Source organism: Engraulis encrasicolus, chromosome 23 (genome assembly GCF_034702125.1).
Source record: "Engraulis encrasicolus isolate BLACKSEA-1 chromosome 23, IST_EnEncr_1.0, whole genome shotgun sequence".
NCBI lineage: Eukaryota > Metazoa > Chordata > Actinopteri > Clupeiformes > Engraulidae > Engraulis > Engraulis encrasicolus.
The window spans coordinates 30,597,791-30,622,616 of record NC_085879.1 but is presented as its reverse complement, the minus strand read 5'-3'; the positions used below and the strand labels follow the sequence as shown (position 1 = coordinate 30,622,616).

The following is a 24,826-nucleotide window of genomic DNA, read 5'->3' as shown; positions in this document are numbered from 1 at the left end:
ACAGGATTCAACTTGTAAACTGGAGACAGTCAGGTGTTAGTGCAATGCCTATTTTATTGCTTGCATTTGTTATTAAGATGAATATTTGTCATAAATTTCAGTCATTTTTGGCAGCTTTACCTACAGTATCGATGTCTGGAAACATGTTCTTCTTTGCTCTTTGCAGGTTCTTAAAATCTGATGATGCAGAGGCAGCCTTAAATAATCTGAATTCAAAGCTGGATAAAAACCTCTTACTCTTGTCAGAGGTGGACCTAAGTGGGAATATACCAGGAGACTCAGGAGTGGAGCAGCTCTGTGCTGTACTGGAGGATTCACACTGCAGACTCAGGAAACTCAAGTTCGTGTCTTAAATGCAACTAGCATTTTTGTTAATCGTGTGAATAGGAATGTCCCGATCTGATCACGTGATCAGTCAGTATTGAAACTCTTTTGCCTTTGAAGGCTATGTTTCTTTGTAGGCTATATGTGTCAGCGTTTATGTTTGTGGAATGTTTGCAAATGAAACATGTACATAAGACATGTGAACAAAATCATACATAGGGTACACAACATTTAAAAGCAGCTTGACAAGGTCTGGAAGGTAGTGTTGCTACGGAAACTTTCTCAGAGAACAAGCATTCTGGTTGTAGTTAGCAAGGAAGTTTCAACCAAGTTCAGAGTTGCTCTAAACAAGGAATGGTTTAGTTTAAAGAAAGGTTGTTGACCAATTAATGTGTGAAAAGGGCTCTTCTTAACTGTTGTGTATGTACTCCTTTGCACAACACAAGACTTTATAGCTTTTCAATGAGTGTGGAAATGAGAGGCCAGTGGGCGGTTTAAGAACAACAAGATAACTGTCATGTTTGCACCATACCTACTGAAAAGGAAAAGTTTAAAACAAACTGAGATAATTGAGAAGGTTGAAGAAATGGACTGTTTGTACTCTGACTCATACTCGCACTCGGACAAAAAACATGATCACGATATTCAGCATAAGAAATCACTGGGACACCTCTCCCAGAGATACAGTAAGTACCTTACAACAGTGGTTCTTAACCTTTTTTTCTAAACGCACCCCCTTCCCTGTGCCGAAGACAAGCCCCGCACCCCCTACCCAAACTTCTACGCCTGTATTCACACTAAAAAAATGTTTAAGTGACTAATTACAATGATTCTTGCTTGAGCCATTAATCAATACCGTAATGACTTTAAAGGAGAAGTCCACTTTTTTGAACATTAAGGCCATTTTCTGAGTGGTCTGCAATGTTTTAGAGTCCCCCTCGCCGTTTATTTCATGTTTGCTGCAGTCTCTGTTATTTGGCTGATTTGGATTTGATCTCAACCAATTTTATAATGGCCGTCTATGGGCACCTGCAACTCTGTTCTTAAAATCACCTTTAACATTTGTTTTCAAGAATATGCAACTCACCAAGTCTTCAGCAGTATTCACTGGTGTTCCTAAACAATTTGTGTAGCGAAATATGGCATCATGTTTTATGTGTGTTTTATGTAGGAATTTGAAAATTAAGTTTCACTTTCACTTTCACTTTCTTTCACAAAATGTCAAATAAAAAATGACAGAAGCCATATTTCGCCTTGAAACTTGTTAGGGACTGCTAGTAAACACCCCTAACCACTTTGTGAGCTGTAGACTTTCGAAAACAAATGTTTAAGGTGATTTTAAGAACAGAGTTGCAGGTGCTCATAGACGGCCATTCTAAAGCTGGTTGAGATCAAATCCAAATCAGCCAAATAACAGAGAGTGCAGCAAACATGAAATAAACGGTGAGGGGGACTCTAAAACATTGCAGACCACTCAGAAAATGGCCTTAATGCTAAAAAAAGTGGACGTCTCCTTTAAAATGGGGACCGAAATGTGTTTTAATTTGCCCTAAATTTGGTGTAATTATGTTTGCAAGCAGAATTTTGGTCACAGCCTCAACACAAACAAAATTCCGTGCACCCCCTGAAATATCTGGCGCACCCCCAGGGGCTGCCCGCCCCCCAGGTTAAGAACCACTGCCTTACACCACAAGCTGTCTACGAAGAGTGCATAACATTTTGCAGGACAGTCACCACCCTGCTTACCATCTGCTCCAACTGCTGCCCTCAGGCAGAAGGTACAGGTCCTTATAGGCACATACTACAAGACTTTGTGATAGCCTGTACCCTGAAGCCATTAGACTGCTTCATTCTAGAGCTCTGACATAGGACTCTGGACTGATGTTCTTCTGTGATTATTTTAATGGCTGGGCACTTAAGATCTTATTGATTTGTTGATCTATACATGGAAGAGTGTGTGTGTGTGTGTGTGTCTGTGTGTGTGTGGGGGGGGGGTTGTTGAGCTGTTTCTTAAAATGTCAACAGCACTGGGGTTAACCTTGACTTGTGGATTAAGTTACTTTATTAATGTATTATAACTCATATTACTACTTTATTATTACTATGAATGTATTATACCTTATGATATACTTTAGAAATTTAGATGGGGGGGGGGGGGGGCAAGCACTTTTGACTACTACTTTACTTAAAACGCTGTGTTGTTGCTACACCCACAATTTTGTTGCCTTCATTGTCAATGACAATAAACTCCTTGAATTTTTAATCTTCCTATGTCAATGTTTGAATGTAAAATAAAAATAAATTTGACATTTTGGCATTTATATATTGATAGATACTGTATAATACTGTAAATACACTGTACATTTGATAGCACTTGTGACATTTCCTCTTTGCTTTGGTGTGACAGCAAGGCTAATCTTGAAATTATCACTTATAGTTACTTGAAACTTTTATTTTGTGTACTCCTTCTGCTCCCTATAGGCTTAATGGATGCAACATAACAGAAAGTGGCGTTGATAAACTGACCTCAGCTTTGATTTCAAATCCTTCTCACCTGATAGAGCTGGATCTTGGTGGGAATAAAATAGGGGACTCAGGAGTGAAGAACATCTCAAACATACTGACATCAGATGTGGAGAATGCAAAGTACGTTGTTAACAAGATTACATAAGCAAGCATGATTGTTAGCGGTTATTCCTTTTGATTATTCATTGTGTTTGAAATCCTGTGCATGATTAGGGTTGAACAAGAAGCATTAGAAGTGGAGCTGAGAAAACCACAATTACAAAGACTGGGGTAAGTAAAGCTTCGTATGGAGGGGTGGGGTATGTGTGCAACTATGGACTATGGCTGCTCTTAATTGTTGAACTAAAGTAAATAAACTGAACTCATACTTGAATAACCTTCACTTTAGCTCATGTTTACCATCTTGATTTCTGTAACTGTGAACTGGAAACTCAACAGTGCAAACTTGAGACGCTTAGGTGACTATTTTCTTTCATAAGCCTTCAACATCAGCAGCACAAGTTTCTAAAAGTGTGGAGAGTGTACATATTTTCTCGTCAAGAGACAACTATTATTATTCTGAAATTACAAAGTATTATTCTCTGAAACTATTTCAAAAACAATTTTTATATATATTCTATGTGACTGTATTCCACTCCACAATATGTAACATTTTGGCGTAAACGGACAATTGTTTCCCATTTCAGGCTGTCTAATTGTGGTATAACGGGTGAAGGATATGGCCGTCTAGCGTCAGCTTTAAGAAAAAACCTCTACCTGNAACAACTGGATATAGGAGGAAATGAGCCTGGTGTCTCTGGAGTGAAAGGGATGATAGATTTACAACAGGATTCAACTTGTAAACTGGAGACAGTCAGGTTTTAGTGCAATGCCTATTTTATTGCTTTCATTTGTTATTAAGATGAATATTTGTCATAAATTTCAGTCATTTTTTGGCAGCTTTACCTACAGTATCGATGTCTGGAAACATGTTCTTCTTTGCTCTTTGCAGGTTCTTAAAATCTGATGATGCAGAGGCAGCCTTAAATAATCTGAATTCAAAGCTGGGTAAAAACCTCTTACTCTTGTCAGAGGTGGACCTAAGTGGGAATATATCAGGAGACTCAGGAGTGGAGCAGCTCTGTACTGTACTGGAGGATTCACACTGCAGACTCAGGAAACTCAAGTTCGTGTCTTAAATGCAACTAGCATTTTTGTTAATCGTGTGAATAGGAATGTCCCGATCTGATCACGTGATCAGTCAGTATTGAAACTCTTTTTCCTTTAAAGGCTATGTTTCTTTGTAGGCTATATATGTCAGCGTTTATGTTTGTGGAATGTTTGCAAATGAAACATGTACATAAGACATGTGAACAAAATCATACATAGGGTACACAACATTTAAAAGCAGCTTGACAAGGTCTGGAAGGTAGTGTTGCTACGGAAACTTTCCCAGAGAACAAGCATTCTGGTTGCAGTTAGCAAGGAAGTTTCAACCAAGTTCAGAGTTGCTCTAAACAAGGAATGGTTTAGTTTAAAGAAAGGTTGTTGACCAATTAATGTGTGACAAAGGCTCTTCTTAACTGTTGTGTATGTACTCCTTTGCACAAAACACGATTTTATAGCTTTTCAATGAGTGTGGAAATGAGAGGCCAGTGGGAGGTTTAAGAACAACAAGATAACTGTCATGTTTGCACCATACCTACTGAAAAGGAAGAGTTTAAAACAAACTGAGATAATTGAGAAGGTTGAAGAAATGGACTGTTTTTTACTCTGACTCATACTTGCACTCGGACAAAAAACATGATCACGATATTCAGCACAAAAAAACACTGGGACACCTCTCCCAGAGATAAGTACCTTACACCACAAGCTGTCTACGAAGAGTGCATAACATTTTGCAGGACAGTCACCACCCTGCTTACCATCTGCTCCAACTGCTGCCCTCAGGCAGAAGATACAGGTTCTTACAGGCACATACTACAAGACTTTGTGATAGCCTGTACCCTGAAGCCATTAGACTGCTTAATTCTAGAGCTCTGACATAGGACTCTGGACTGATGTTCTTCTGTGATTATTTTAACGGCTGGGCACTTAAGATCTTATTGATTTGTTGATCTATACATGGAAGAGTGTGTGTGTGTGTGTGTGTGTGTGTGTGTGTGTGTGTGTGTGGGGGGGGGGGGGGGGTTGTTGAGCCCTTTCTTAAAATATCAACAGCACTGGGGTTAACCTTGAATTATTGATTAATTTACTTGTGTTGCCATATTGGCTTCATATACAAGTGAAAGTAGATGCATGAATTATTAAGCCCTCGATACGCTTCCTGCATTATACTTTTTGTGCATGAACGCATTAACATGCGTATTTCATGTCAATTTTTTTGCGCGTTAGATAGACACTGCATCCATACACGTGCGTTTCATGCGATATCTTCAAAATTGCTGGGGGCGATTGTAAAAGAGACTGCACAGTTCCATGCAAATGTTTCCGGTAACAACGGCGATGACGTCAACTTTCCAAGAGCGTCTCAAATTACAAACATTTGCGCGATCATTTCCTTGTTGCACTTTGATAAAGGAGCATGCAAGTGTAAGAGCAGTGGCAGTATCATCTCCATGTCCAGGGAGTTCTTCTTTTTGTTTTGTTTTCCTTACAGTCTGTGTTTCCAATGTCTTGATCAAATGCTGCTATCTCTCTGCCCCCTAGATAATACAGCCGATATATATGTGTGTTGATCTACTGAATTAAAACTAGAACTGAGACTGAAACAGAATGAGCTAAATCGTAAGTAAAAAATATGGTAGGGGGGAAATGCAGTGTTCTAAAACCTTTGATCGGTAGTGTTTGTATTTTCTTTCCCCAGGCTGTCAGATTGTGGTATTACAGGGGGCGGGTATGCAGCTCTTGCCAAAGCTCTCGAATCAAACTCCTCACTCCTAGAGGAGCTGGACCTGAGAGGAAACAACCCTGGAAATTCTGGAGTGAAGGGTCTCATGGAAGCTGTGAACTATGAAGACTGTAAACTTAGGTGGGTCAACTGTGTTTAAGCATTTCCTCCAGCGAACACCTAATGGAGAATGAAATGTTTGATTATTAAATGATTGCTTAGCTGATTGAAATAGCATTGTGAGAGATATTATTTGCTTGTTTTGTTACATTCTGTTTCTCTTTTAAACAGTTTGGAAGAGTGAAACTATTATTTTCTACCCTCTCTCTAGATTTCTGAAGAGTGATGCAGCTGAGCAAGCCTACCTGCATCTGACCAAAACTTTGAATGAAAACCTGTTGCTCCAGACAGAATTGAAGCTGACTCATAAGGAACTAAATGAAACAGGACTGGACAAGTTTTGTGAGCTACTGAGAGATGCACACTGCATATTCAAGAAACTCACGTTAGTGATTTAATGCATTTTTTTAAGTGTGCTTGTCAAATGGCAGTGGAGTAAATCTTTTCAGAGCCAACTCCTTACTATGAATGCATGAAATTGAGACTTGAACCAATGAATTGGAAAAAGTCCACAAGTATGTTTTATTGTTTTGTGTTGCAAACAAAATACAGTATTTAAGGAAGGTTGTCTGAGTGTTGAATACACAGAAATAGTTAGAAAACACCTTAAATATATCATGACAGAACGCGCTGGGGCCCTATCTCTACCCTATCTCTGCAGACTGGTATCATGCAAAGGTGCAATAATATTTACGCCACTGCTTTCTGTGTTGGGGTGTGATGCCTTTGCACGTAATCATGCTCCTCAACACCTTGGGAAAACATTTTTTTCATGCAACATTTTCAAGCCTACATTTCCTATCACACATGCAAATAAAATGCTTGTGCAAAGTGCATCTGTGAGGTACAATCATGTGTATACAACTCCAGGCCACTTTATTAGAATAGCATGAAAAAGTTGATTTATTTCCATAATTCCATCAATAATGTTAAACTGTCATGGATTATAGATTCATGGCCCAGTTTTTTAACTATTCCAATCATTAAATTGTTTATTTTTACATATTTTGGTCTTCCAGCTCAAAAAACCCATGAATTGGGGAATTCGCATTATTAGAATATTGTAATAAAATCACAATTTTCTTCATCAAAATTCGTTTCACAATTGTCCCACACTTCACTCTTCAATATACCCGTAGATATCCATGCTACGTTTTGGTGTTAACTCACTAGTTCATTCTAAATCACCAGACATGAAACCCCATTGAAAATGAATGGGGTTTTATTTCTGTTGAGTTAGAATTAAACTGGTGAGTTAACACCAAAACGTGGCATGGAAATCTACGGGTATATTGAAGAGTGAAGTGTGGGACACCAGGTCAACAAAGTTACCCAAAGTTACCCAATTAGTGGAGTATGGAGCAGACTTGTGACATTTTCATGTATGAAAAACGCAATTTTCCCTGTCATGATGAATATTTAGAATTGAAGGTGGTAAATATTCATGAAAAGGGTAACATTTGTCAATGGGCAGCATGAATTCTGAATTCAGCATGAATAGTAAAAATATTACACAGTGCACATTTAAGTACCAGTTTAGAGCTTTGGGAAATGCAGCCAAGGTCAGTTTGATGGAGCAAGTGGATGATAGCTTAAATGTTTTATGATCAACTGCTTACTGCTAGCCAGGTGTGCTTGTCATATACCTCAATATTAAAACATATACAACACAGTAGGCCTAAATTTGTATTAGTGTGTGTGTGTGTGTGTGTGTGTGTGTGTGTGTGTGTGTGTGTGTGTGTGTGTGTGTGTGTGTGTGTGTGTGTGTGTGTGTGTGTGTGTGTGTGTGTGGGTGCGCAAGTGTGTTAACATTTTCGCAACACAACAGTAACCACCTCCTCAAACTTCAGACTCAGCGCAACTGAAATAAACGAAGATCACTGTAAGTCTCTAGTCCCGGCTCTGTCAGCAAACCCTTCACACCTGGTAGACCTGGACATCAGTAATAACTTGCTGGGAGACTCAGCAGTGGAGCAGATCTCTGTTTTACTGAAGAATCAAGCACCTTTGACTACTACTTTTTGGCTACTACTTTACTGAAAACGCAGTGTTGTTGCTCCACCCACACTTTTGTTGCCTTCATTGTCAATGACAATAAACTCCTTGAATCTTGAATCTTCTTATGTCAATATTTACATTTAATTTAAAAAAAAATTTGCCGTCTATATATTGGTAGATACTTTATAATACTGTAAATGCACTGTACATTTGATGGCACTTGTAACATCTTGGTTTGGTGTGACAGCAAGGCTAATCTTGAAATGATCACTTATACCTACTTAAAACCTTTATTTTGTGTACTTCCTTCTGCTCCCTATAGACTTAATAGATGCAACATAACAGAAAGTGGTGTTGATAAACTGACTTCAGCTTTGATGTCAAATCCTTCTCACCTGATAGAGCTGGATCTTGGTGGGAATAAAATAGGGGACTCAGGAGTGAAGAACATCTCAAACATACTGACATCAGATGTGGAGAATGCAAAGTACGTTATTAACAAGATTACATAAACAAGCATGATTGTTAGCGGTTATTCCTTGTGATTATTCATTGTGTTTGAAATCCTGTGCATGATTAGGGATGAACAAGAAGCATTAGAAGTGGAGCTGAGAAAACCACAATTACAAAGACTGGGGTAAGTAAAGCTTCGTATGGAGGGGTGGGGTATGTGTGCACCTATGGACTATGGCTGCTCTTTATTGTTGAACTAAAGTAAATAAACTGAACTCATAGTTGAATAACCTTCACTTTAGCTCATATTTATTATATTTATTTTACTGAAGAATCAAGACTGTAAACTACAGAGACTGGGGTATGTAATATAGTGCTGTGCAAGATACTACAGTTAGAATGATTGGCACACAATGGATATTAGTGCAAAATTGTGTAGATATTGCTGGTGTATGTCCAAATATACAATACAATACAATACACTACAACATGTATTTACTGTATGTAGAGCAGTATCACAACTATGAAATTTAATTCAAATCGCTTTCAAAATACACATAGCCTACACATACACATTACCACATTCACAAACCAGCTCTAGAGGCTGCCATATGGCGCCATTTGTCTGGGGTTCACGTGAGAAAGTGCACACACGTGCACACACACACACACAAAAGCAAAGACAATAATGAAAGTCCTTTAAAAAATTATAATCATAACATAGCCTAATTTCAAAGCATCAAAACATACTAGTGTAGTGTTATATGTAGTAGCCTATTGTTTATATTTATGTCATCATTACCACACATGCTCTTCAGTCTATACAGGATTCAGTATTACAAGACATACTGTGTGTTTGTGCGTGCATGTGAGTCTTTGGTGTCGATTGTAATAAACAATGTAGCTGTTAACTTCCTATGTCTCTCCCTCAACATAGGCTCAGTAAGAATAATATAACAGACAATGGTGTTGAGTCTCTGGTGATGGCTATCCCAAACAACTCACATTTGATAGAACTGCGCCTGAGTGATAATGCACTAGGTGATAGGGGAGCATCATTCCTTGCCGGTCTACTGAAGAACAAAGCATGTAAACTACAGAAACTGCTGTAAGTAATCTGACACTGTGGTTAAGCACAAATAAACACATGATAAATTCGTGAAAATTAGATAAGAAACGACTTCCATTAAATAGCAGATTGTTTTATGCATGCTATTTTGCTTCCCCCAACAGCCATTTTTTGGGGGTATAGTTGACTGTTTGATAATGATAACGTAGTTAAATAAAAATAAAAAAAACATTTAATTGCGTTTTGTTCCCTATAGGCTTAAGAACTGCAGCATAAAAGGGGAGGGATGTGCTGCTCTGACAAATAAACACATGATAAATTCGTGAAAATTAGATAAGAAACGACTTCCATTAAATAGCAGATTGTTTTATGCATGCTATTTTGCTTCCCCCAACAGCCATTTTTTGGGGGTATAGTTGACTGTTTGATAATGATAACATAGTTAAAAATAAAACATTTAATTGCGTTTTGTTCCCTATAGGCTTAAGAACTGCAGCATAAAAGGGGAGGGATGTGCTGCTCTGATATCAGCTCTGGAATCAAACCCTGCACATCTGAAATACCTGGATCTAAAGGGAAATGACTTCGGAGAACCAGAGAGGAAAAAGATCTCTGCTCTGGTCAACGATTCAAACAAAACAATTGAAATCAAGTAAGTGAAAGCATTTTGCAATACTGAATGTTCAGTGGGAGGTTAGGAAAACGATTAAGACAAGAAATATGTTATAGAAAATGTTGAATGTTTATAGTAATTAAAGCAAGGTCAAATAAAAGCCCCAACACGTTACAAAATAAAGACCTTAGGCCTAGATCACGACATAAAATTCCCCGTTCAAAATCCCTCAAAATACATGAATAATTTCTAACACATAAACATAACTTAAACACAAACTATAAAGCTTATATTACATCTATGGCTTATATTATATATTACAGTCCTTTTAAGTCCTTGTATGGTCAGTAATTCCAATGGGGCACCTAAGTCACGCCCTTCTACTTCCGATCCATGGGGCTGGAGCTCTCAAAATTTTGAATTGGAGTTAACGGAGCGAGTCAAGCTAAATCCTCATCCCGTTTGGCATGTGCTCCGGATTTCGCATATGATGACAGTGAATTTGAAAGGTTTGGATTTGCGTCGTAAGACCACTCATTTTCGACACGCAAGAAACGTTATTTTAGCTTTTGTGCAAAACTGTGTTAGAGACTACACGTGTGCCTCGCATATTTGACGTGAACCGAGGCACAGCCAACCCTACCGCTGCACCGCGGCTTAAGTGGCTGCACGTCGGACATGCGACGTCTGTTGTGTAGTCCAAATAATTACATATTTTTGCACCAACACAACTCAAAAATCCCTTGCCAAGTGAAGTCAACAAGCACACCATTGGTTTTTATTCATTCCGAGGCACAGCATATGTGTGATCAACAGGGAAATGCGAGGTGGATCGGGAAATAGCTTTGATCAGTCCATTACAGCCCAGTCAAAAGTTTTTGCGTTGCCAGCCCCATGAGCCGCCCGGAAGGGGTGGAGACTTACGTGCCCCATAGTCGGACATTTCAAAGTCTGTGACTGTCCGTCGAGCAAAGGTGGCGTCCTCACAGGCACCCATAAATCAAACAGTCCACAAAAAAGGATAATCCAGCAGAGATGAAACGGGTCCAACAGGATACACCAGCACAAACAAAATGTGTCCACACAAAGTATTGAAGTATCAGAGACAGCGCTTGGTCGTATTGCTTGGACCTGCGCCGTCGGGAAACTAATAATAATGTCTTTAACGGTTCCTTATACCATGGCAGTCTGGAATCTTCCATTGTGACGCGCTAAATTGGGTGTTGATTAACTGTCTATATATGCACACCTGAAGTAGTCCCACTATTAGGTCACTTTTCTGACCGCATAACTCCAGTGTATCAATGCGCCAAGGCACGCACGTTCATAAATTACACACAAAAAAGTTGCAAGCATTACGTGCTGAATTGACACATGTCGCATCGCGCGTCTGGAAACACCAGCAATGTATAGTGAATCTGGATCAAATCTTAGTAGGCCTAATCAAATTTCAAACATGTTTATTTCTCCCAACTGACCATCACTCTGTCAACTTTGTGATAGAGAGAGAGAGAGAGAGAGAGAGAGAGAGAGATTCCCTGCGCAAAGGGACGCCCGTTTCACGTGGGCGTTCCTTCCACACGAGAGGAGATGTTTCCTGTGGTTGTAGCGTTTATCAGTTGAGAGAGTAGCGTAACTTATGAGAAGTATGGGTTATTTTCGGATCAATAGGGCCTAACTATGGGAACGCAGTGAAAAATAAATCAAAGGGAGTTTCCTATGGGAGGAGAGCAGATTGACGAGGTGCCTGTTTTGATAAAGTTAATGGCGAGGCGAGGCATTTAGAATGTCGCCAAGATACGCGGGGTATTTTTTTAATCTATTGAGATCTGTAAATTTGTAGGAATCATGCCAACTGTAGCATAATCAAGTGGGAAAGTCAGACACGCCCATATAGGCTATCGGATGGGTAGAACATTGAGGCGACTGACTTGACAACCAAATGCGATAGAATTGACAAATGGCTCTTGACTTGACAACAACCGAATGCAAACTAACGACGGTGTCTTGGCCATAGCAACCTTCAATTTAGAATTAGTAACGGCAGTTCGCCAGAAAGTTATGAAAAGAACCTTCTTGTGGCGGAAGGAAGTAGTTATACAGAAAACCTTTGTTTTAGCCATTAAAGCATCGAAATAATTCCTCAAATAAATTTCAGACAGTGTGGCAACCGTGGTATAAGCGGGATAATTGACTTCACGGTGTGCATATAACAGGAAAAATAATGCACACCGAGGTGTAACGGCCACTCTGCTTCGCGTTGTGGCCGCATCACCATCTAGGTGCGCATTATTTTCCCTATTATACACACACCATGTCATCAATTATTCCTTACGTAACCGTCTCCAACTGAAAAAGAACACTTGTGAATTCAAAATAATTCCAGCCAAACTTCACATGATATCCCTTAATTACCACATGCTCTCCTCCTGATATGAAAGGGCAAAACAAATGGGGAGTACCATCATTATAATACTAAATTTCCAGCTTACTCTAAATTTGTATGTAACCATAGAAAATACAGAGTGCAACACCAATGAAGAATAATAATTGTCTTACATTCAAACACAGGATATACAAATAATAAAATGGACACAAACAAATAAATGAAATAAAAACAGTTGTCCATCACATGAAATACAGAAAAAACATACTACAGGTATATAGATGATGATAAACCTTTTTCTGTATAGACCCACTACCCTTCAAAAACTTGGAGTCACCCTAATATTTCCAGTATTTTTTTCACAATTCAATTATACATTGATTGGATAGTTTGACATAGTACATAGGTAAGTGCTGTTAAACAGGTTGGGTTCAAAAGTTTAAAATACATTTGGTCTATTGTGGTCATATCCTTGAATAATGTCTAATGTAATTCATTGTGGTCCGTGTACTTTTTCGTTCATTCATTTTTCTATTTTGGAAGTTGCATGACAGAGAAATGAAAAAGGACTCATTTGTGATGTTTTACGCTTGAAAATCACTTGTGAAATGGAATACAGTGCCTGAAGATCTCCCTTCAAAATACAATGCATGAGTGCCTTTTCATGCTGTTTACAACCCATGTATATCATTCAGCATTGTATTTAACTCTACAGTTGAGTGAGAACAACTTAACCAATGCACTACTGCACCCCCATGCCATCATGGAGGCACTAGCACTAGCACAAGTTGGATGATCCATTTTCACTGTAGCACAGGATGTGTAAAGGTCAGATTAGACTTGCATAGACTTTAGAATTGACTGCAACTGCGCTCGTCAAAAGTCGCGTGGGTGTGGCCACGAACCAACATTGTATTCAGGCATCTGCGAGTTCTGCGAGGTCCGAGGTCTCGTCGTGAGACACATTAGAAATTGCGCGATTGCTTTCACTGCATTATAAGCACTGCGGTCATTATTAAGCAATGTTGCTTTCCAGCCCGGTTAGCTAGGTATTTTCGTACAAATTGGCAATGCACTGGTATCATTATTTGACATACCCAGTCTGTTTTCACGAGCAGAAAATGCAAGCATGTAAAGACAGTTGATTCTGCCGATGTGTGTTTACATTCGGTGGAGGAAGCTACGGTAGTAAAACCACAGGCATTGTGCCACAAGTGTTCAACTGATGCATTGTTTGTTACTTAGCTTTATTTACACACATTTACGCACAAGGCATTAATATAGTTTTTAACAGAATACAGCTCTGCTCTCGCAAACTACTGGCATTGCGCTGCCACAAGAACAGAACAAGGAAGTGGCGAGACGACCAATCATAGCGCCTTTTTGTCTGCGTCCTCCGAGGCGCTCGACGACGGGCGCAGAGTCTCTGCGAGGGGGGCGTGGACTCGCACAGACAGACGATGGACGGACGCAGAGGCTCTGCGTACGAAGCATAAATCTAGCTTTAGGCTCTATTATTTTCAAAAAAAGAATTGACTTCTGCAACTTCTGCTGACTTCTGTAAGCAAAGGACAGTTTCCCATGTCTTCTGAGTCTATTTGAAGTGAGCTTGGGTGCGTAGGAGAATGTTAAACCCCTCCATCATTTGCACACATGAAGCATTCTTAACATGGGCAATTTTCACTAGCTGTAATTCTTGGAGTGCGAGAGTGAGAGTACATCCAATATATATTTCATGATGTCATGAACCTATACAATGATTTTAATGACAAAAATATGTCTTATATACACTCAATCATGGTAAATCAAAGGGAATTCAAAAATGTATGTAATAACTATGGTAATTATTCCCTCTGCATCTTTAATTCAGAGTGACATAGCCTCTCTGTGATGTTCTTATACCTGGACACTCACATTGTCCATCAGTACAATTCATTTTGAAATGTTGTTCTTTGTTGTTTTATCTTATTTGGATGTTTATTACATTTCACTAATCCCCGCCCCAACTTATTTGGGACGTGTTGCAGTTACCAAATTAGAAATGAGTACATATGTCCCCCAAAACAATATTTTTCTCGGTTTTAACATTTAATATGTTGTCTTTTCACTATTCTCCATAATGAATGGATTGAATGTTTTGAAAATGATACCATTTTGATTTTATTCAGTTTACCAAACGTCCCAACTTCACCGGAGTTGGGGTTTGTACATGTGCTATACACTGACACAAAGCCTAAACAGCAGGCTCACAGGAAACATTCTCCCATTGACAAAGCCTTGAAACCACGCTGAAGGTTGTAACTTTGCGCACCCCAATTTGGAACGCCCACTTCCTATTTGATTTAGATGTCCTCTTAATTTTGAACACACTAGGCTACTTTACGTGCTATGGGTCTTGGAGCCTATGGGGTGCCCTCAGATGTCAGCTTGCTGTTTGCTCCGCTGTAAAGTCTGGCAGAATTTCAATGTTTGTGCATTCATTGTAGGCTATTACATTCGCCAACAACTCCTGTCAAACTGCTACAACACTATAGTCCCCAAAAAATGCAGCTCTGGACATTAACACATCCCTTGTATTTTTAAGTGGTTTTGGAGATAATGACCAAGCTCTTCACTCCAAGGCAAACAGTAGCTTCAGCACCACAAATGTGGACAGCGGCCGCCACTCAATGATCGTAGAGAGATCTTACAATGGCCTTTGGGAAACAGTCGTAGAAAATCTAAGCATATTCGCAGAGTCACTTGTTAACGACGCACGTAAGGCTAAGAACCATCGTTAACGGGAGACGAGGCCCTGGAGCGTCTTTGCTCGTCTTGTTTCATCGCTAGAATTTTTCTGGTGCGACCCAAACTTCCGGGTAAAAGGAAGGGTCAGTCAAATGAATTTCAATAAATGAATAAACAAATATCACACATTGAAAAACGATAAAAAAATGTTGTCATTTTTTATAATCGTATTATGGTATGAGGCAACACATGCTGAAAACAAAATACAGCCATTGCTGCTTGTATTGCTTTAAACAAAACAAGACATTGCACCCTTTTTTGAATTTCATATTTCATTCCAAAATAGAATAATGAATGAGCGAAAAAGTACACGGACCGCATTCATTTCAGAGAACTATCAAATTGCTTTTAAAAAAGAACGGAAATAGAAAGTGTGGGGACTCTAAACTTTTGACCGGTAGAGTACATTAGAAATCCATTTGTTGACAGTTCAGATGGATAGCGGCAGGATTTTTAAGACACACATTGTCAAACATTTTTCCTATCTCTCTCTCTTTATCTCTCTCTCTGTTTTTCATTTGTTTGACAGAACTACTTTTCGTCTTCGTGATGCTGTTGATGCTGTTGCAAATTTTGCAACTGGAATTATCAGCACAAAGCCAAGTGGTGCGTATTCCAACCTCTCTCCAACTCAAAGCGATACAAGCACTGAAGAAGGATGTGACAGGGAAGAGGTTTCCACTGAGGCAGGCAGCCGCAGTGATTGTTTTGAGGGGGCGGCAGAGAGTAGCACTGATGATACAAGAGATGGCAGGGGTGGTGACATGTAAGTGGCACAGAGGCAGCTGAGAGCAGTGTGGGTATCCAGCAACAGGTAGGCCTACAGCTCGACACTGAGCCAAGTGACGGCAGTGTAGATGATGATAGAATATAGAGTATAGAGGTGGTATAGAGTATAGAGATAGACATTATATAGACATAGTATAGAGATATATAGTATAGAGTATATGGCAGTATAGAGTATAGCCAGGCAATGCACACCACTGAGTTAAATGATGGATAATACAGTAACAGAAAAAAGCTGGCACTGAAACAGGTGATGGCAAAATGTGTGGCCAGGGAGTTTCAGAGTATACCGGTAAGCTGGCCAAACGTACCTTCACTGATTCCTGTGATGCCAGCGTGTGTGATGAGAGAGTGGCAGAGAGTGTCTCTGAGTGAGGGGATGGTGATGACTGTGTAACTGTATGCTGGTGACAAGTGCACAGGCACTGTGTTGAATAGCAACAATGTGTGTAGCCAGCAAAATGCTTTTGACAGTGAGCCACACGAACCGTTTGTATAATCATCAAGTGAGAGAGTGATGTTGCACATGCTTCTCAATTATAAACTTGCATAATTATATATACAGTATTTTACTGTTTTTTTTTATTTATTTTTTTTTATCTGTGATTGTATTCTTAAATACACATAAGAAGTAGATTTTACCCCCTTGTATTTGGTTTTGTTGTTGTGAGGTGTGTGTGTAGGGGGTGATCCATTCAAACATTTAATGTAGCACATTAAATTACTGCATACTGTAGGCATTTTGCTGTTATTTACAAATATTGTGGTTGTGTTAATTATCAAAGAGGTGGAAATTGAAGTGAATGGATTTAAATGGTCTCACATACACGTATATTGCATATGTATTTTAACACAAGTCAATTTTTACAACACTTTAAGTTGCCAATTGTTTGGATAAATCTATTTCTCACACACAGTAGATCAACAAATTTGTACTTAATCAATGGAAAGGAGAGACTGGAGCACACAGCAGCTTAGTTGACTCTGAAGAAGCTGTAGCAACACCAAAACGTTGGGTTTGTGCAGCAAAAAAAGTCTTGAAAACTAAGCTGCCGTGTGCTCCAGCCTGTGGAGATTCTAGGATCAGATGGGGCCCCAAGCAAAAATGCAAAAGATTGAAAATTTGAACCAAAATCGCCACTACTGTGGTAAAGTCAGGCCTGTTATTCACTATATAGGGGCTTGGGGGCCCCAAGCGGCTCCAGCCAGTGATGGTTGTCACACTGTGATGCACCTGCAAGATGATGGATGAGTCCCAATTCTATTGTACTAAATCAATTCACTTAACCATTTTGATTATGTTCATAGCTTAAGGTTACTGTTTTGATGTATACATTTCTATAAGTGCACCAAAGGACTCCTTTACACAGTTCAAACGGGTGCCAGATTCTGAACATCAGCCTAAGGTGGAGGAACTGAAACGTGGCTGTTCTGATTAATACATATACACATTTTGATGTCATGTGAATATTTATTTCACATGCAGGTTTGTGATGCTTTCGTCTTAAATTAATTAAACCCAATTTTCTGAGACCCAATCATCAGTCTTCAGTGGAGGAAATGTAGAGTGGTTGTGATATTGTGTTACTGCTAATAAAGCATGTCAGTACATCTTGACAAATGTGCTGAATAAAATCTCTTTTTGATTGATAAAAATATCTCAGACTCTTTTATGTTGAATGACAAACACAAATGTTGTATGTGCCAGTGTCCTATGGCATCTATTGTTTCAACTTGAAGCAATGAAGGGGAACTCGCATGCGACAAACTCGTATGCGAGTTCCCCCTCATTGCTTCAAGTTAATCCACTGGAACCTACGCACCCACCAGGCATCAAGTTCAAAGGCGCGGTACCTCCATTGAAAGAAAAATCTATTGTTTCAACACATGCTTCCTTGCTTGACATTTGAAATGTACGCACTTTTTACAGAGTTACACAGACTGCACTAAGGCACCATGCATCTCGTGTGTGTGTGTGTGTCTGTGTGCGTGTGTACGTGCGTGCGTGCGTACACGCGCGCTATTCCACCTGTTACTGAGGGAATGTAAATATTCTTTGAAAGCTTATAGTGGACATTTGATGCAATCACCTCTCTTTGCCCAAGTGACCTGTTCAATCCCACTGTACTTGTAGATAAGCTCTTGTTTAATGTACTGTAATAGAAGTAGACCACCATGACGTTTCTTGCTTGTTATACGTCATCTTTGCAAATAGTGTTATTTGGGGGAGTTCAGCAGTCATACAGTATGCAGAGATGGAGGTAATTGCACACCTCAAATCTCACTTAACTCGTGTTTGCCTGCAGTAACCAGTAGATGGTAGCGGTAGGCCTAAATCTTAAACACATCCACGGCATGTGTCTGAGAGAAAACACTCTCCTTTGACACCGTTTTAGAAGACGACACACACCATTTTAGAATCAGACCGCCAGTATGTGTCTTTGCTGTAACACAGATAGCCTAACATTAGGATCATACTTCATGTAAAAGTGTAACCTTGAGAAAAATGCTGTGGGGTGTGAGGATGGTTCACCTGTGGACTGATTACAAGAAAAGAGTATTAACTGGACTGAATACAGTGTTGTCACCAGTGTTGATAATAATAATAATAATAAAAATAATAATAATAATTACAGGTGTGGGGCGCGAAGAGGGGAATTGTGATTGGGCTGCACGGGTTGGGGAAATGTTTTTATTTCACAGAGAGAAGACTGAACAGGAGAGCAGGGGTGAAGGAGACTGCCGGAGACTGTGAAGGAGAGGGTGAGCGAGCCATCCGTGCCAGGAAGCTGCTGCAGAAGGGGGTGGACGCGTGCCGGTAGCCGGTGTCGTGCCAAATAGCGAGTCCCTGCCAGAAAACGAGTGACTTCACGGATGAGTGTGTAGCTGGTATGTGAGGACAAATCGGTAAATGCTGCCTGATCTCTAATCAGTCATTACAGTCCCTCTCCAGCAGGAGGCCTTCTTTCACCACACAAGGCAAGTCACACGTCTGTCATTATGTTGGTACAGTTTATCTCTTTATAATTGGCAGAGGTCCTTGCGACATCATCAGACCTGTGTGTTATACTTGTAGTGCATATCCCTGTGAAGGCACAGTAAACAACAACAACATCACGACTCTACATTAGACTGAGCTGATCATGTCCAAAGCAACTTACACGTTACAATACTGTAGTTTAGACACAGGGTACACTCCCTGGGGCAATGTGAGGTGTGCATGAAGACTCAGAGTAAGCAACAACCAAGTATGCAGAGTTCCCCCTATAGTGGGTATACAAAGTCAAAGGGACTTTGTAACTAGTAAGCAGTACACAGGGTCAAAGTAGAGTCAATGCCTTGAAAGCCTACAATAAAAACGCCCAGGCTAATGTGCAGATATCTTGTTGAAAGTTGAAAATAAAAGTGTGTGAGGACATAATTCTTATAGGAAAAGTTGTTATAAAAGATTCTTGGATAGTTCAAAGGGACCTTTACACAGATTTAGCCTACCACATACAATTTAGTTCATTTTCATGGATTTTTCATTCAAAAATGAGCAACGTTTTCTCAACTGAGAACAAACTGGTAGATTGGATTTTTTTTTTAATGTTAAATGGCATGTTTCAATATGCAAACAAAGTGTAATGTACTTAACTATGCACGAATTTACACACCCAAATTTGACATGTTGACAAAAGCCTATTTGGATGAAGCAGAGACAACAGTTTTTAGACTCAGGGTGTTTGGTGTTCAACAGAGGATAATGTTACTTTTTTATCATGCTGTTGTTGAGAATGCACCACTCTATACAATCCAGTGAAGTGTGCAGACAATTTGTGTGTGTGTGTGTGTGTGTGTGTGTGGGGGGGGGGGGTCATGTGGATCTTACAGGATTTAGAGGCTAGTATTTAATAGCTGCAAATTGTCACATGCTTTTGATTTGCAAGATTTTGTACTGTAGATGATCATGTCAACATTCCCACAGTACATTGTGATAAAAGGGCCGTTTTGTCCAGTAGGACAAAAAAAAATTAGGTCAATTGCTCCCACGGAGGTAAATTCTTGTTGATGTTAAATGACTTGGGTTTAGGCATGTTTCCACTGTTGCTGGGAAAGATTTTGGTAAGTCCTTCTCTATATTATTATGGGTAGAGCATGGTCATCAAATTGTGGTTTAGAGGTATTATCCGGGTATTGTTGGTGTTAGGGAAAAGGTAGGTTTTAGGGGAAAGTTTTTGGTGGAGCCATTGGGCTCTGGGACCATTGCGTCTAAAAATGCTTTAAAAATGATAGTGATGTGGGACCATTGGGCCGTGGGAACAGACACACTCTCACTTCCTAGATCAGTCAATAATATCAGAGGTTGACCTTTACAGCATAGGGTATACATCAGGGATGGGCAACTTTCACGATAAGGAGGTCCACATTTTTCCATCACTCCTATCGGAGGGCCACATGAACACGGAGCTGACTACACCTCACAGAGAGCAAGGTTCAGTTGGATGGTCACTGACTGTCCTTATTGTTTGGAAGGAACAGGAGTGCTCTCTATCAGCCCACAGTATAATCTCAATTAACGTATTCACAAGTGGTTTTAAAAAAAAATGTGTTTCATGTATGGGCCGTACTCAGTGAGAAGGAGGGCCACATGTGGCCCACGGGCCTCCAGTTGCCCATCCCTGGTATACATGATCATCATGCCTCATTCATTGCCGTTGTCTGTAGGGATGGGGAAGACACAGATTTATTATTTTAATCCAGAAAAGTGCATGAGTAGTGAATAAGGATGAGTAAACTCTCCGCTGTTTCAGCTGCAAAATTCAAAGTATGACTGAAATTATTACTGAGAACTGGGCTGTTCTTCTCTTATGATATTATCTGATGTTTTATTTGTTAAGAATCAATGATAACTAGAATGGGCACTCGGTAGAGCGCAAACCTTCGCCTACGCCACTTATTTTTTTCTGGCCATCTTCAGAGTGTGGGGCGTAACATTCTCCAAATTTTGGTGTTAGTTTCATTGAAATCGGACCGGAATATTGCAATATTACATATTTGGCCCAGTTTTGACCTCTTATTCAATTCCGCATGCACACGTTGTTCTGGCATATAGTGCTTGGCAAAGAGAAACATTTTTGACCTTTTCGTGACCTTTGACCTTTGACCCAATCACTCCCAAAAAGTAATCGATTGTTCCTTGGGTCATGACCAATCATCCCAGTAAATTTCATATAAATCGGCTCAATGTACGTTTTTGACCTTTTCGTGACCTTGACCTTGACCTTTGACCTTTGACCCAATCACTCCCAAAAAGTAATCAATTGTTCCTTGGGTCATGACCAATCATCCCACTAAATTTCACAAAAATCGGCTCAATTTACATTTTTGACCTTGACCTTTGACCTTTGACCCAATCACTCCCAAAAACTAATCAATTGTTCCTTGGGTCATGACCAATCATCCCACTAAATTTCATAAAAATCGGCTCAGTTCTGTCTGAGTTATACGAAGTACAAACAAACATTTTGACCTTGACCTTTGACCTTTGACCCAATCACTCCCAAAAACTGATCGATTGTTCCTTGGGTCATGACCAATCATCCCACCAAATTTCATAAAAATCGGTTCAGTTCTGTTTGAGTTATACGAAGTACAAACAAACAAACATATTAACAAATAAATAAATAAATAAATAAATACACAGCGGTCAAAACATAACCTTCGCCGACTTTGTCTTGGCGAAGGTAAAAATATGTACCAGTACTGCAGCACAGGCCCTAAAACTCTTACAAAAGTGAAACGACTCATTAGCCATACTGTATTGATATAAATTGGCAATGAATACCTCTCACCTTAGTCTGACAAACAGGAAATCATGCAACAGACTGCACGGCACCATTCAAAGGCTTAACAGAGCTAGACACTGGGTACATTTCAATATGCGACCTTGCATCCTCCACTTGGGCTTGTGGCCTCACGTTTTGCTGATGCCCCGCCTACATGGAGAAAGCAATTAAGTTTCCACGCTGTCAGCCTAGCCAAAACAATTTTTGGGGAACTATGCTTGAAAATGAATGAATATGTTTGAAAATGACTACAATTGAGCTTTTGTAAAATATTGAAATATAATGCTGTTAGTGATGTCATCACGACGTATTACTTCCTGATACGAGTCCACAAGCATGAGTGGTGGACGCAAGGTCGCATATTGTAATGCAGCCACCAAATGCTCTGTGGTCACTACACCACATGAAAGGTTATAGCTAATGGTAGTCATGGTAAGCGAGTGTGTGAACATGCTTGTGTAGTGATGTGAGTTTTAACGTTCTCATTTTGGGGCCAGCTTCATGCCTATATACACACACTATGTCCCATTAGGCTACTTCAAATTGAGACAACAACGGACGTAAAGCTGTGTTTTCTTTTGACCTTTTTTGAAAGTTAGAGAAATGCCCTCATCAAATCTTGGCGGCTGTCTGCAACCTTGTGAGCAAAGGAAATGCATAAGAAGTAAAAGTTAAAGGATTTACTATTTCTGAAAGAGGTTATGAAACGAAAACAAACGGTCATTCCCATTAAAGCCTTGTTTTTTCTGATAGCATCGATGAGACTTTGAACCCAATCATCCTGGAGGAACTTGTGAAAATGGCAACTCAAAGTGTGAATTCTGTGAAATTTGGTTTGACTAATGAGCTAGGCTGTGACGTCAAAGAGGAAAGTCCCTGGTTTGCTAGTATGGCGATCTGAGAAAACAACACACATTTGATGGACCCACATCTTATAAAGGAACCAAAATTCTCATACAAACATCAGCGAGTCGAAAAACCACACATCCAACCTCATGAGAAAAAAAACAGCAGCACAAATCTATTTCAGAGGCACTGATACATCTGCAGAAAGTGACATGTCTGACAGGCGAAGTGACGATTGTTGACATAGCCTGACAGTTCGTTTTGTTTATGGTTACGGTTGCTAAGGGCGCTTTGCCATGACCCAAAGATGACGTGGCGTGTGTATTTGTTGACAAATGGGGGGCATTTTGATTCAATTGCGCGATATAGTGTGATTGAAATGCATGTACATGCAAAAATGTCATCAACTAGAGAAAAACGGAGGTATTAGGCTGTTGGAAAAACACCCTAGATAGCCTGAGTCCTCAACATATTTTTAGCGTTTATCATTATTATTATTTTTTGTGCTCAAAGTCACAGGCGTCACGTGTCCCTCAGCCTGACTCTGAGGACGAGGTGTGTCCAAACGTCAGCCACACGTGCACCACAATACTAAAAACAAACAATCAAACGCTTCCTTCCTACGCTATATGCATCTCCGTTTATTCGCTAAGCAGTAGCCCAGTCTGTGCGTTGGCTGTCCTCGACCGAGAGCACCACGGAGGCTGAAGCGCGGATATCCTCCCAAAACCAATTTATTGACCAGTTGAATGGCAATCAACAAAAAGTGCATTTACCGAGAGCAATCGCATCGGTTTGGCATGTAATGTGCATTACCCTTTCCTGAAAACAACATACAAAGCAGATGGACAAGGTAAAACGAGTAGCCTAAAGCAAAGCAGTGCACTCACCTGTCTTCGTGCCCGAGCAGTTACAGGGGCAGTTTCAGTCTGCACGCCGGCGATGTCAATTGTTGGAACTGCTTGAGGCAATAGCATTCTCTTCAGTCCAACCATGCCCGCAATCTCCACATTTGTGGTGAAGCACGAGGGGTGGAAATGTGCCGAGCACAACAGTGACCACGAGCTTGCTTCAAAACCACGCCGGTGCCTGCGTACGAATTGGATCCACAGAGCCCTTGTTTTAGCCTTCTCCTTGTCGGCCACAGTTCCATCATTCTTCACAGAAGGGAACTTGTGCAAAGATATTCCTTCTGTCAAGTAGCCATTTTTGCAGATGGCACCGTTCGGCCCTCCAGCAACACACTGCTTGACACTGCGCTTTGTTTTGGTACTAGCCGCCATTGATCTGAACAAGGTGGAATGAGGTGAACTTTCCCCTTCTATGTCACGCATATCATTTGCATAAAATTTGCATGTCACGAAAAAAAGTAGACATAACACTTTAACACGTTTTAACATGACTTTTAGGTCAAAATATCACCCAGACAATATCCCATTTTATTCACAAGGCTTAGAACTTTCAGAATCTGTCCTGGAAATGGTCAAATTCCTTTACTTTGTTTTCGTTTCATAAACCCTTTAACCAACCTCAAAGTTGTGGGCCCACCTAAGGACATTAATGATGCAGACATTAATGATGCTTGTTGTTCTCTTGTGATGTTAATCTTATCAGTAGTTGGCATCACCGCTTTCTGGGGTTTTCTGGGCTTTTGGGGGGGTGCCCATATGCACATGCCGATTTTTGTTTAAATCCACACAGAATTGTTTGTGTTACACCTATTAAAATGGTTTCACAACTGAAATGTTTCTCTTTCCCTACTAAACATTTCCCAACAACTCAATTTTAAAAGTTAGTTGGGAGATTTGCCAAATTAAGATATCTGTAAATTACCACAGAATATTTCTGCACATTGCAACTACGAGCCTTTTTGCAGACCCTTTCTGTAGGCTAAACCAAAAAAAAAGTTCCACACTGCATCTCGCAGACTCCTTCAATATACAGAAGCAACCACAAGCATCAAACCTTTTTCAACGTAGTAAAGACTCTCTTTGAAGCTGGACATGTGTCTGCAACCTTGAGAGCAATAGGCTGTTGCATGATGGGAAATAAGTAGACAAGAAAGGGCTTTACCATTTCTTAACAAATCATTGCTAGAGTTGAGACTAAACAAGGACCCCGCTGTGAACATTAATGATGTTTGTTCTTCTCTTGCTGATGTTATCAAGAGTCTCAGTTGGTAAGAATGATAATGAAAATATTTCAGATATGTGGACCAATT

General features: G+C 40.0%; 1 protein-coding gene across 1 annotated transcript in view; it reads left to right on the top strand.

Annotated features, from left to right (window-relative positions):
- The window catches only part of LOC134439967 (NACHT, LRR and PYD domains-containing protein 12-like), a 34,091-nt gene extending 24,076 nt beyond the window's left edge, over nucleotides 1-10,015 (top strand). Inside the window, exons 9-13 of the mRNA XM_063189895.1 lie at nucleotides 5,696-5,860; nucleotides 6,051-6,224; nucleotides 8,160-8,324; nucleotides 8,418-8,474; nucleotides 9,841-10,015. Of these exons, the coding sequence (XP_063045965.1) occupies nucleotides 5,696-5,860; nucleotides 6,051-6,224; nucleotides 8,160-8,324; nucleotides 8,418-8,474; nucleotides 9,841-10,015 (736 nt within the window). The remainder of the gene's footprint in view (nucleotides 1-5,695; nucleotides 5,861-6,050; nucleotides 6,225-8,159; nucleotides 8,325-8,417; nucleotides 8,475-9,840) is intronic.
- Nucleotides 10,016-24,826: the final 14,811 nt, after the last annotated feature.